Below are 14,570 nucleotides of genomic sequence, written 5' to 3'. Positions count from 1 at the left end.
ACAGTTTTTTTAATGCCGACCAATTTAATGCTGTCTTGTGTGCAAAGGTATGTTAAACTGTTAGAGTAATGTGAGGAGCCAGCTCTGAATGACAGTGAGCACTATGGAGGAGAGACAAGAAGCTGCTGCAGACAAGAGGAAGGCAACCTGGATGAGAGAAAGTACCTTTGTTTTGTCCTATGGAGCTTTCAGCCACTATCCACCACAGATTTTGAAATGTTTGCAACCTGTTGGAAATATTTACTATCCACAAAATACAGAGAAGTCTGATACAATTAGCTAAACTGCAAACGTCATTAAAAAGGGTTTACAATATGATTCACTTGCTCTTGACTTCACTAAAATATTAAACTCTTACTTTACTCACCTGCCTCTGCCCTTGAATAAGTGATTTATGAACATTCAACATCACATGTTAGGTGCTCTTCTGCAGAGTCTCAAGGGTCAAGCTTGCAGCATGGCCTCTTACTGGTGTTTGTTCTTGAAGTCCTTTTCTCACAGCTGCCATCTTGTGGCTATTGGGATGCAGTCAGCATCACTAAGGGCCTTCATCTGAGGTGAGGATCTGCACATCTTTTTATGGACACTGCACTAACTCAGCACAGGTTAATTTCTGTGGGTCAACCAACTTTTGACACCACCCACTCAGAATTAAATGTACAATGAGTTTCTTTTTGCATCCAAGCTTGGTAACAATGGCAAAATGTTCTTTATTGTGCAGCTCAGTAATCCTGATATTAAAGCCTTTCCATCAAGGGGTCATGAGCATAAATGGCTGATTTATTAAGCACTTTTGGTCTTAAACCTTTTGTTACCTGATGATCAGCCTGCTGGGGTTTAAATGCAGTTTAATTTGCCAGCTTTTCATTTTCTATCCTTTTGCATCTTTGAGTTCGACTTCCCTTGTTATGAGCCGCCAGGAAATGTAGATGTTCATCCATGTTTGGTTTTAGTGAGTATTGGTTGACTTTACTCTAAAGCTTTTGTTTCAAAGTATCTGAACCCAATATCTATCAACACCTGTGGAGCATTACTGCCCCCCAGGGGTCAAGTGAATTAGCTTCCTTTCCAACGGTGTTTTAGGTTTTCACCCTCATTACTGGAGATCAGACTGCCGCTTTGTAGGACACTACATTTAAACTGAATTACCTTCAGCATCACCAAAACACAAAGTCAAATGTAAATTAGTGCTTCCAAAATTCTTTATTTGGAACATTCAGAAAAAACAGACACAGGCAATGCCTTATTCAATACTCTTCTCCTTCATCTTCTTCTCCCAAGCTATCAGCTCCAACCTCCTCATAATCCTTCTCCAAAGCTGCCATGTCCTCCCTGGCCTCGGAGAACTCTCCCTCCTCCATCCCCTCACCCACATACCAGTGGACGAATGCACGCTTGGCGTACATCAGATCGAACTTGTGATCCAGCCGAGCCCAGGCCTCTGCAATAGCAGTGGTGTTGCTCAGCATGCACACTGCCCTCTGAACCTTGGCTAGGTCACCACCAGGAACCACAGTGGGAGGCTGGTAGTTTATGCCAACCTTGAAGCCAGTGGGACACCAGTCCACAAACTGGATGGAGCGTTTGGTTTTGATGGTGGCGATGGCAGCATTCACATCTTTGGGCACCACGTCACCACGGTACAGAAGGCAGCAGGCCATGTACTTTCCGTGGCGAGGATCACATTTTACCATCTGATTGGCCGGCTCGAAGCAGGAGTTGGTGATCTCAGACACTGTTAACTGCTCGTGGTAAGCCTTCTCTGCAGAGATCACAGGGGCGTAGGTGGCCAGAGGGAAGTGGATACGGGGGTACGGCACCAAGTTGGTCTGGAACTCTGTCAGATCAACATTCAGGGCACCATCAAAACGCAGAGACGCAGTGATGGAGGACACAATCTGGCTGATCAGTCTGTTCAGGTTAGTGTAGGTGGGGCGTTCGATGTCGAGGTTTCTGCGGCAGATATCATAAATGGCCTCATTGTCCACCATGAAGGCACAGTCGGAGTGCTCCAGGGTGGTGTGGGTGGTCAGGATGGAGTTGTAGGGCTCCACAACAGCAGTGGACACTTGGGGAGCTGGGTAGACTGAGAACTCCAGCTTGGACTTCTTTCCATAATCCACCGAGAGCCGCTCCATCAGCAGGGAGGTGAAACCTGAACCGGTTCCTCCACCGAAGCTGTGGAAAACCAGGAAGCCCTGCAGGCCTGTGCACTGGTCAGCCTGTCAACAGATTAAAAATAATTAAAATACAGTAGCTTCTTTGCATATACAAGGTAAATTAACCTCTTAATTTCTCACCAGTTTGCGGAGCCTGTCCAAAACCAGGTCGATGACTTCTTTGCCAATGGTGTAGTGTCCACGGGCGTAGTTATTGGCAGCATCTTCTTTCCCTGTGATCAGCTGCTCAGGGTGGAACAGCTGGCGGTAGGTCCCAGAGCGAACCTCATCTGGAAAGACAAGTTTTACATTTTGCTTATGACCATTCTACTATAGCTCAGTTATCTTCCAGGTTAAACAGAAGTAATCATGCTTACCGATGACAGTGGGCTCCAGATCTACAAAAACGGCTCTGGGGACATGCTTTCCAGCTCCAGTCTCGCTGAAGAAGGTGTTGAAGGAATCATCTCCCCCTCCGATGGTCTTGTCGCTGGGCATCTGTCCGTCCGGCTGGATCCCATGTTCCAGACAGTAGAGCTCCCAGCAGGCGTTGCCAATCTGGACACCAGCCTGACCGACGTGTACTGAAATGCACTCACGCTGTGGGGAAAGAAAATATACACACACACATGTGAAGACAAATTTCTAGGTAAGGTTTTTTGTAAGAAAGCTAAAAACGCTGTTCTGTCTCAGTCTACTCATTATGTTTCAATGTTATAAGTCACATGGCGAGGTGACCTCACTTGCCAGAGGAGAAATAATACACAAGTGAGCCCATGTGAGGAACCAAAAACCAGAAGATGACTACTCACTTGTCGTGAGAACAAAAACAGAAATAGCTTTGAAATACGGCCAAAAGCTTTTTAAAGTCTTTTCTACGGAGTCGGGTGGTGCTGCATCGGATTAAGTAGTTCAATGTGAAAATTGAGCTACACAACCTGCCAGTTCAACCATGAAAAGATCCGTGAAGCTGAGCGCACAAAGCTTTTGTTTGAAAAGGCAGCGACTGTGGTTTTAGCAGAGGCCCAGGAGGCCTTTTCAGAAAGGCGCTGAAACAAGAGGACTGCGTCATGCTCTGCGAGTCGGCAAAGAACAGCCGGAAACACACCCATGATTCAACTTGGATTTGGTCTGAGGCCTGGCAACTTAATGAAGAATTAATATCCTGGCTTCATTAGGCTCATTCATAAACTCCGCAGGAAACCGTTCTCAACCCGAAATGTATCAGTTGTGATGTTAATCTTTGATAGAAACTCGAGTAAGATTACTGAATAAACCGGTAAAAAAAACTAAAAAAAAACTGTTAATCTAACGGTATCGTGAAGCTACAGTTTCATACTCACCATGTTCCCAAAAAAAACTGAAGTGCAATAATGAGAAAGAGGACAAAAAAGTAGCTTTCTCCCACGGATAGACCGTTAAGAGTCTTGTGCAAGAGGAAACTGATGAACAAGGAGGCAAGGCGGTGGTTTTATACCAGCTCGCCGCGTCACTGGCAGGGCTTATTCTTATTGGTTGGCTGCCACGTGAGCCTAATTGTTATTGGTTAAAATCAAATAAAAGTCTAACGTAATATGACGGCACACCAGGAGGTCTACACCAATGAAGAAGTCCGTCGGTTCAGAATTACGTTTAAGCTGTTATCTGTATCTATTCTCGGACATGGTTCTATGGTCGTTACAATGCATCATTTGTATAGGACGGCACTTTATGCTTTAGTTTTATGTTGTTGGCTAATCATTGACATAGAAGAGTAGACGCAGCATAAGCGTCAACGTCGCCGCCATGTTTTGAGTGGCATTTTAAAAAACGCAAAAATCTGCAGAGTCAAACTGTGCCAAGGTATGGCGGGCGGTTTTGACATAAAATCGGCTTCCCCGCTGTATTTTGACAAGACTATAATTCCGAACATGCCATGTTTAAGTACAAGTTTTATAAAAACATAAATTATCTTTTGAAAACTGATACCGCTATTGTATGTTGTTTTGAGAGCCTTCTTGCTTGAATGAGGATAATTTCAAATTTAAATATTCCAGGGCGTGAATCATTTTTTGGCCCAAATGCATATTTACTGTGTTTTGAAAGAATTAGGACACCCCATAAAAGCACTGGGTGCAAAGGTGTAGGTGCAACTGTAAAGCCGTCTACAAGTAGGTACAGAGCAGACTGTACTTCTTGAGGAAACGTAGGACCTTCAGTGTTTGCAGAAAGATGCTGAATATCCTCTATAAGTCTGTTGTGGAGAGTGTGATCTCCTCTGCAATCATCTGTTGGGGTAGCAACTTCAGAACCAGAGACTTAAAAAGCTTAACAAGCTAAAAAGAAGGCTGGTTGTGTTCTGGTGACTCCTCTGAAACCTCTGGAAACCATTCTGCAAAGAAAGGATTCTTCATAAAATGAAGAACATTATGGAGAACCCTGAGCATCATCTTCATGAGACTGTTGTACAACAACAGAGTGTCTTCAGTCAGAGGCTTCTTCTGATCTGCTGTAAGACGGAGCGCTACAGGAGATCCTTCCTGCCCACAGCCATCAGCATCTACAACGGCTCTTTGAATATATACAGGGGTTGGACAATGAAACTGAAACACCTGGTTTTAGACCACAATAATTTATTAGTATGGCGTAGGGCCTCCTTTTGCGGCCAATACAGCGTCAATTCGTCTTGGGAATGACATATACAAGTCCTGCACAGTGGTCAGAGGGATTTTATGCCATTCTTCTTGCAGGATAGTGACCAGGTCACTACGTGATACTGGTGGAGGAAAACGTTTCCTGACTCGCTCCTCCAAAACACCCCAAAGTGGCTCAATAATATTTAGATCTGGTGACTGTGCAGGCCATGGGAGATGTTCAACTTCACTTTCATGTTCATCAAACCAATCTTTCACCAGTCTTGCTGTGTATATTGGTGCATTGTCATCCTGATACACGGCACCGCCTTCAGGATACAATGTTTGAACCATTGGATGCACATGGTCCTCAAGAATGGTTCGGTAGTCCTTGGCAGTGACGTGCCCATCTAGCACAAGTATTGGGCCAAGGGAATGCCATGATATGGCAGCCCAAACATCACTGATCCACCCCCATGCTTCACTCTGGGCATGCAAGAGTCTGGGTGGAACGCTTCTTTGGGGCTTCTCCACACCGTAACTCTCCTGGATGTGGGGAAAACAGTAAAGGTGGACTCATCAGAGAACAATACATGTTTCACATTGTCCACAGCCCAAGATTTGCGCTCCTTGCACCATTGAAACCAACATTTGGCATTGACATGAGTGACCAAAGGTTTGGCTATAGCAGCCCGGCCGTGTATATTGACCCTGTGGAGCTCCCGACGGACAGTTCTGGTGGAAACAGGAGAGTTGAGATGCATATTTAATTCTGCCGTGATTTGGGCAGCCGTGGTTTCATGTTTTTTGGATACAATCCAGGTTAGCACCAAACATCCCTTTCAGACAGCTTCCTCTTGCATCCACAGTTAATCCTGTTGGATGTGGTTCGTCCTTCTTGGTGGTATGCTGACATTACCCTGGATACCGTGGCTCTTGATACATCACAAAGACTTGCTGTCTTGGTCACAGATGCGCCAGCAAGACGTGCACCAACAATTTGTCCTCTTTTGAACTCTGGTATGTCACCCATAATGTTGTGTGCATTTCAATATTTTGAGCAAAACTGTGCTCTTACCCTGCTAATTGAACCTTCACACTCTGCTCTTACTGGTGCAATGTGCAATCAATGCAGACTGGCTACCAGGCTGGTCCAATTTAGCCATGAAACCTCCCACACTAAAATGACAGGTGTTTCAGTTTCATTGACCAACCTCTGTATATCTACACACACACATATATATATATATATATATATATATATATATATATATATATATATATATATATATATATATATATAACGTGTTGAGCTTTTTTAAAGTCCCTGGCTCAGATGCTGCAACCACAGCAGATGATGGCAGAAGATATCACACTCTCCGCAACAGACTTATAGAAGATATGCAGCATCTTGCTGCAAACGCCGTGTTGTAAAATGGGAGTTTTTGGCCCTCTTTCCTCCCTGTGCACCACCGGGTCCGTTTCTCTCCAGTTCCGAGTCCCAACCAGTAAAACCAGCAAAGTATTTACCTTGTGAAATAGTGAGAAATGGTTAAGTATAAAATCAAGATTTAAAACCAAAATGATCAATGTACAGAGTATACAACTGAACAGACACAGAGTGACATTCACCGTTGGTACCGGGCTCCCTCAGCCCAACTTAGGGATGAACCGAGAGAAGCAAAGAATAGAACGTAAGTCCTGCTTTTATCTAGGCCTGTTCTTATTCCCCCTAAAGGGGGTCATCCTCTTGTATCAGTTTGTCCTTGACTTTGTGTTGCATTCTATGTGATATCAACACTTATGTAAGCTCTAGCAGTGAGCGGTGCGGCAGATAAGCAACAAGGGCAGAGGTATTTAATCAGGACAGCAAAGAGACAGCAAAGAGATGATTAGAAAATGCCCCAGAATCATACATCCATGACAACCGAAAGACCTAAACTTCCTGAAGTAGTCGGCCCTGTCCCTTCTTGTAGACGGCTTCACAGTTGCATCTCCACTGCAGTCTGTTGTCCAGTTGAACACCGAGGTATTTATACTCCTCCACCACCTCCACTTAATCTCCCTTGATGGAAAGTGTTTTACCTATTTCTGTTTCTCTTAAAATCTACAATCACCTCCTTTGTATTGTACATTTAAGATATATATACAGTACAGACCAAAAGTTTGGACACACCTTCTCATTCAAAGAGTTGTCTTTATTTTCATGACTATGAATATTGTAGCTTCACACTGAAGGCATCAAAACTATGAATTAACACATGTGGAATTATATACTGAACAAAAAAGTGTGAAACAACTGAAAATATGTCTTATATTCTAGGTTCTTCAAAGTAGCCACCTTTTGCTTTGATTACTGCTCCACACACTCTTGGCATTCTATTGATGAGCTTCAAGAGGTCGTCACCTGAAATGGTTTTCACTTCACAGGTGTGCCCTATCAGGTTTAATAAGTGGGATTTCAAGCCTTATAAATGGGGTTGGGACCATCAGTTGTGTTGTGCAGGAGGTGGATACAGTACACAGCTGATAGTCCTTCTGAATAGACTGTTAGAATTTGTATTATGGCAAGAAAAAAGCAGCTAAGTAAAGAAAAATGAGTGGCCATCATTACTTTGAGAAATGAAGGTCAGTCAGTCCGAACAATTGGGAAAACTTTGAAAGTGTCCCCAAGTGCAGTCGCAAAAACCATCAAGCGCTACAATAAACTGGCTCACATGAGGACCGCCCCAGGAAAGGAAGACCAAGAGTCACCTCTGCTGCGGACGATAAGTTCATCCGAGTCACCAGCCTCAGAAATCGCAGGTTAACAGCAGTTCAGATTAGAGAACAGGTCAATGCCACACAGAGTTCTAGCAGCAGACACATCTCTAGAACAACTGTTAAGAGGAGACTGTGTGAATCAGGCCTTCATGGTAAAATAGCTGCTAGGAAACCACAACTGAGGACAGGCAACAAGCAGAAGAGACTTGTTTGGGCTAAAGAACACAAGGAATGGACATTAGACCAGTAGAAATCTGTGCTTTGGTCTGATGAGTCCAAGTTTGAGATCTTTGGTTCCAACCACCGTGTCTTTGTGCGGCGCAGAAGAGGTGAACGGATGGACTCTACATGCCTGGTTCCCACCGTGAAGCATGGAGAAGGAGGTGCGATGGTGTGGGGGTGCTTTGCTGGTGACACTGTTGGGGATTTATTCAAAATTGAAGGCATACTGAACCAGCATGGCTACCACAGCATCTTGCAGCGGCATGCTATTCCATCTGGTTTGTGTTTAGTTGGACCATCATTTATTTTTCAACAGGACAATGACCCCAAACACACCTCCAGGCTGTGTAAGGGCTATTTGACCAAGAAGGAGAGTGATGGGGTGCTGCGCCAGATGACCTGGCCTCCAGAGTCACCGGACCTGAACCCAATCGAGATGGTTTGGGGAGAGCTGGACTGCAGAGTGAAGGCAAAAGGGCCAACAAATGTTAAGCATCTCTGGGAACTCCTTCAAGACTGTTGGAAAACCATTTCAGGTGACTACCTCTTGAAACTCATCAACAGAATGCCAAGAGTGTGTGGAGCAATAATCAAAGCAAAATGTGGCTACTTTGAAGAACCTAGAATATAAGACATATTTTCAGTTGTTTCACACTTTTTTGTTCAGTATATAATTCCACATGTGTTAATTCATAGTTTTGATGCCTTCAGTGTGAAGCTACAATATTCATAGTCATGAAAATAAAGAAAACTCTTTGAATGAGAAGGTGTGTCCAAACTTTTGGTCTGTACGGTATATATTATTAATATTGTCACATTACAACCACAAACATAAATATATTTTATTGGAATTTTATATATATATATATATATATATATATATATATGTGTGTGTGTTTGTGTCTGAGTCTCACCTTTAAATGTAAACAGTTTGAAGTACCAGTGGAACTAAAGTAACATTAAGGCTTATTATTGGTGTGTTGCTTAGAAGTTCTGTTGGAAATTTGCTGAGAACAGGATATTGACTGTGGATTGAACATCTTCATATTGAAAATTACTGTAAACTTAATTGTTGGGAGCTTGCACCTTCTTGTGGTGACTGTCGATAAAGACTGAGTTTTCTTTGAATTTGCTCTCACGGTGTAAAAACGCGCGAGCAACCTGCCTCTCACCTAATGCATGTTGCTGATTGTGACCCTGCAGGGAATAGCAACAGTAGACAAGGATGGATGGAGTAACAGCAACGGTAAGTACTCTACCATGATTGAGCATTACTGTGACCATACACTTAAATAAATTTCTCCATAGTTACCACACAATAACAGCTACAATTTTTTGAAACATTGCAAAGATTATATCATTTAGTTAATTAAGATGTCATAAATGGACAATGCATTCACATCATATTGGGAACAGGTGTTTAGTATTAATAAAATACAACTTTAAATCAAAGATTTTATTCAGAACAAAGTCAAACCTGACATCTTAGGATGTTTTATTCAAACAGCCAACAGGAATCAACTTTTTTATTTTTTATTTGATGAATGAACATCTCTGTTTGGAATGCATTCAAGAAAACACTTCAATCATTTTCTGCATTTATTTTAATACTCTTCTCCTTCCTCCTCTCCCTCACCCTCAATGGAGTCAACCCCAACCTCCTCATAATCCTTCTCCAAAGCTGCCATGTCCTCCCTGGCCTCGGAGAACTCTCCCTCCTCCATCCCCTCACCCACATACCAGTGGACGAATGCACGCTTGGCGTACATCAGATCGAACTTGTGATCCAGCCGAGCCCAGGCCTCTGCAATAGCAGTGGTGTTGCTCAGCATGCACACTGCCCTCTGAACCTTGGCTAGGTCACCACCAGGGACCACAGTGGGAGGCTGGTAGTTTATGCCAACCTTGAAGCCAGTGGGACACCAGTCCACAAACTGGATGGTGCGTTTGGTTTTGATGGTGGCGATGGCAGCATTCACATCTTTGGGCACCACGTCACCACGGTACAGAAGGCAGCAGGCCATGTACTTTCCGTGGCGAGGATCACATTTTACCATCTGATTGGCCGGCTCGAAGCAGGAGTTGGTGATCTCAGACACTGTTAACTGCTCGTGGTAAGCCTTCTCTGCAGAGACCACAGGGGCGTAGGTGGCCAGAGGGAAGTGGATACGGGGGTACGGCACCAAGTTGGTCTGGAACTCTGTCAGATCAACATTCAGGGCACCATCAAAACGCAGAGACGCAGTGATGGAGGACACAATCTGGCTGATCAGTCTGTTCAGGTTAGTGTAGGTGGGGCGTTCGATGTCGAGGTTTCTGCGGCAGATATCATAAATGGCCTCATTGTCCACCATGAAGGCACAGTCGGAGTGCTCCAGGGTGGTGTGGGTGGTCAGGATGGAGTTGTAGGGCTCCACAACAGCAGTGGACACTTGGGGAGCTGGGTAGATTGAAAACTCCAGCTTGGACTTCTTTCCATAATCCACCGAGAGCCGCTCCATCAGCAGGGAGGTAAAACCTGAACCGGTTCCTCCACCGAAGCTGTGGAAAACCAGGAAGCCCTGCAGGCCTGTGCACTGGTCAGCCTGGAGATACAAATTAAGAAAACCGGGGTTACAGTTATATATACTTTAAAACCTAGGAGATAAAAAAATCTGACAGCTAATATTTTGAAAACAGGTTTCATAGCCATCTCTGAATTTACCCACCAGTTTGCGGATCCTGTCCAGAACCAGGTCAATAATCTCTTTGCCGATGGTGTAGTGTCCACGGGCGTAGTTATTGGCAGCATCTTCTTTCCCTGTGATCAGCTGCTCAGGGTGGAACAGCTGGCGGTAGGTACCAGAGCGAACCTCATCTGGAAAGACAAGTTTTACATTTTGCTTATGACCATTCTACTATAGCTCAGTTATCTTCCAGGTTAAACAGAAGTAATCATGCTTACCGATGACAGTGGGCTCCAGATCTACAAAAACAGCTCTGGGGACATGCTTTCCAGCTCCAGTCTCGCTGAAGAAGGTGTTGAAGGAATCATCTCCCCCTCCGATGGTCTTGTCGCTGGGCATCTGTCCGTCCGGCTGGATCCCATGTTCCAGACAGTAGAGCTCCCAGCAGGCGTTGCCAATCTGGACACCAGCCTGACCGACGTGGATAGAGATGCACTCACGCTGTGGGGAAAAAAAACAGATGAGAGGAATTTTAAGAGTTTACTAGAAATGTAATGGAGGAAAAAAAGAATATTGATCTTTAATAATACCTGCAGGTAAAAAGAAACCTTGCAAGATATCGAGATAGATATATATATTTTTTTCAGTTTTGGAACTACAGTTTATGAGAAAAATTGACCTATTCCAATTTCAGGACGATTAACCGGTGCATCTCCATTTAATCCAACTCAATAAGATGACTTTCCTTTGGGTCAGCTAGTCTCGCCTTTTCTTGGTCTTTTTCCTTGGCGCACTGTAGTTGTGTCACGAACTGCGTTGCTACGCAACAGACCCTTCAGTTGGGCAACCGGTGGCGTCTGTTTGAGCCGCTCAATAGATGTGAAAACTCATGAATATGGTCGAAAAACGGTAACCGCGCGATGTTTTATGTCGACATAACACAGATTGTTAAACCATCCTTAAAAATCGCGGGGCGACCTACGTTCTGTTCATCCCTACCGTAGCCACCAGAAAGTAGTGTCCATTACAAGCTTGCATTTTTAATGACCGGCGCCATGCTGACGGTGCATTTAATCAATTTGCACCCGGATAAGGTTTCCGTGGGAGAGGGTCGTGTTTTCTGTCAATGAATTACAGTTGCAGCCTCCGGCTGTCATCCACTGATGGCGACCGGAGTTTTATCCAAACCAATGGGGCTGTGATAATAAAGCCTTTTGTTATTCTCATTGTCCACCAAGAAGGGTGGAGGAGGAGGAGGAGAGAAGGGGGGCTCATCCCGCCACGTCCCAAACGCCAGAACCCCTCCCTGCATCAAACATGACATTTTAACCTACACTTTACAGTACAAGGAAAGCATTTTAGACTAAAAACTATATTTATTGCACAACTTCATTCATTCACGATTTTACATTAAATATACTTTTTTTTCTTTTTACCTTTTAACTCAAGTCATCTATCTATGCACCATCACTTAGACCTCAGTTATGTTGTTTTTACAAAGCTGGTTAAAGGTTCTTACCATGTTGTTTAGCTGAAGTCGTAAAAGAGGATGGAAGAGTCTCCTCGGAAAGCGAGTCTTACAATTCGACAGTTATGGGGTCGATGTAAGAGATAATGGCGAACATGATGATGCTGGTGGTTTATATTCGACTGAAGCACAGGCGCCTGCGGTTCCTGCACTCCTATTGGTCCAGTTACTGTCACTCTGTGGTTTGCAACGAATTCACGGATTTCTATTGGACCATCCCGAATTCTAGGAGTGTCTCCGCCCAGCAACCCCACCCAGCTGGAAGCCTTCACTCGTACTGCAAGCGTCATTGCGTTTCTGCCTGAGTGGAAAATGCTGCGTAATTTTTAAATAACGGTAAAACTGGAACAGTCTGACAAGAAGTATATAAAAACTGTATTTTTGTTATTTTACATTCATAAAATCAATCCAAACATGATCAAAAATTAAATATTTATAAAAGTAGACCACATAGCAAAACTGTCAAACTTGTAGCACCAATAATTCAATATTTTATGCAAACATGATACATATCTATCCTTTCCTTCTTGAACTTTCACGTATTTTATACACTGTTTATCAAATAAACATACTAAAGAATTGTGAATAATAATAATAACAATAAAGAATCAGACAGCAAACACAGTGAGACAATGTGTGTCCAGTGTTTTTTGGTACATCAGGGTGAAATATAGATTTCTAGTTCAAACGTACAGAACAGACAGCATCATACAGTGGATACATCATTAAATGGTTATAACAATTAGAAAAATCCCCACATTTTTTTAGAAGTTGGGGTAAGTTTCTCCAGAGCTAAGGATTTAGACAATGCAAGAGCCAGGTCTGTAAATATGGTCTGCAGATAGAGTTCCAAATGCTGGCTGTATTTCCCTTGTAATAAGCAATAGATTGTAGTTTTTCTAGTAACATTGCTTATCTATTTTCAGCTGAAAAAAAATCTCCAAAATACACAATTTAGGGCATAAATTTAGCTTCAAACCAGTATTTTTCACCTTCTCATTCAGTTCATTGACTTATATATATCTATATACATATATTTATATATATATATATATATATATATATATACATATATATATATATATATATATATATATATATAGTCTTGTAAATTTTGTCCAGAATTTGTACACCCAGCACTGATTACCAAATCTTTCACCCTTCATGAGGATATTTCCGATTTTGCACAGCCTTAGAATAGCAAAGCATAAATAAAACATAATTTAACTCATGTCCAACACATGTCAGCCTAGTATAGGCTTTTTTACACCTTATTGCACTAATTGACGCTGTGCTGTTTAATTTGCATGTTATTCAGAACTCCCTGCTGTTACATGACGGATGTGGTCTTTATCTGATTTTATTTTCTTATCGTTTGGCTGGGACTTTACAGTTTTCTTTCGTTAAAAGAGGTCAAATTGCCCCATCACACAGGAGGGATGTAGGCCACAGAGAGCTGCAGATGCCCAACCCTTCCCCCTCCATCCCTGCTCCTAAGATGTAACGGTTCTTGCGAGGTGAATAAAGGAGTTGCCTGGTAACAGCCTGGTAAGCACACACAGAGAGTGCCTTTATCTGGCCGACACGTGACCCAGCTTTAACTGAAGCAGCGTTTGGAGGCTGTGCCGTGCACTCGGGGGGATGTGATCTTCTCTTTCCACAGATCTCTTCTTCTTGTCTCTGTAACGGAAACGCCCTTTTGCTCTCCCGAGGATGGTGTGTTATGACTTTAAGATGGATGAGACAAAGCAACTCTTTCTTTTTGGGTTTAGTGTTATTGTCCTCCCTAAACTATCACCTTTCGAAGACAACGACCATAAACTGTTTAAGACCAACAGACCGTTAAGCCCCTTAGTTGCTAACAACAAAATAATCTCCATGCCAACAGTGGTCAGAATCATGCTATACCTTCTTTGACTGTGGGTATGCCTAAAGGTACTATTCAGTGTGGTATTTTTAACAACAAATGACTACTGACAGTAAAAATAGAGTTGAGTAATGATTTTCTATGGCAATAAAATGCTGAGTTTTTAAAAAGCATACTAAAAAAAAACCCCGGCTTACTCTGTTTATTCACAAGAAGCACAAGAATAGAGGGGAGCTGATCTCAGTCACAAACTCTATGTTGAACAAGCAACCTTTGACAGATTTCTACAGAGATGGATCCGGCCATGATTGGGTATGTTGACGGCAAATAATGAGAATGGAGGTGAGCATCTTCAGAGTTTTAACTGAATTTTTCCACCTAATTGTTTTCCATACATATTTCCCCTCAAAAAATGAGTAATGCCATAATCTGCTTGTATCACTTTAAATAACTGTGAAATATATGATTTGTCATTACAGTTGGACTACACACATGTTGAGCTTCGGCTAAAGTGGCTTGCAAACATACTAGTGTTTTTTTACATTTAGTCACAGACTTCAGTGTAATTTTATTTGGATTTCACGTCATAGTCTAACACAGAAACACCACTTCCCTTTAAAAAATGTATGTGACCAAACAGCCTCATGAAGACCGAGGAACATGACAGGTCAGAGATAAAGTTGTGGAGAAGATAAAGAAGGGTTAGGTTGTTAAACAATATCCCAATATTTGGACATTTCACAGGGTTCAATC

The 14,570-nt window shown here is 42.9% G+C and overlaps 1 protein-coding gene across 5 annotated transcripts; it reads right to left on the bottom strand.

Moving 5' to 3' along the window:
• Window positions 1–1,180: 1,180 nt before the first annotated feature.
• On the bottom strand, window positions 1,181–12,096 carry LOC124865868 (tubulin alpha chain). Of its 5 annotated transcripts, XM_047361555.1 has the most exons (5): window positions 11,942–12,096; window positions 10,701–10,923; window positions 10,465–10,613; window positions 9,415–10,341; window positions 1,181–1,295 (listed from the first exon to the last, which is right to left on the bottom strand). In XM_047361555.1, the coding sequence occupies exons 1-5, from the start codon at window positions 11,942–11,944 to the stop codon at window positions 1,248–1,250; spliced, it is 1,350 nt and encodes a 449-aa protein (XP_047217511.1). In that variant the 5' UTR covers window positions 11,945–12,096; the 3' UTR covers window positions 1,181–1,247. The 5 variants fall into 5 exon arrangements, with proteins under 5 accessions (XP_047217511.1, XP_047217432.1, XP_047217351.1 ...); XM_047361476.1 differs by lacking the exons at window positions 9,415–10,341; window positions 10,465–10,613; window positions 10,701–10,923; window positions 11,942–12,096 and adding exons at window positions 2,301–2,449; window positions 2,537–2,759; window positions 3,503–3,652 and having other exon boundaries at window positions 1,181–2,222; XM_047361395.1 differs by lacking the exon at window positions 1,181–1,295 and having other exon boundaries at window positions 9,274–10,341.
• Window positions 12,097–14,570: the final 2,474 nt, after the last annotated feature.

Source organism: Girardinichthys multiradiatus, chromosome 1 (assembly GCF_021462225.1).
Source record: "Girardinichthys multiradiatus isolate DD_20200921_A chromosome 1, DD_fGirMul_XY1, whole genome shotgun sequence".
NCBI lineage: Eukaryota > Metazoa > Chordata > Actinopteri > Cyprinodontiformes > Goodeidae > Girardinichthys > Girardinichthys multiradiatus.
This window is presented reverse-complemented; position numbering and strand designations above follow the sequence as displayed.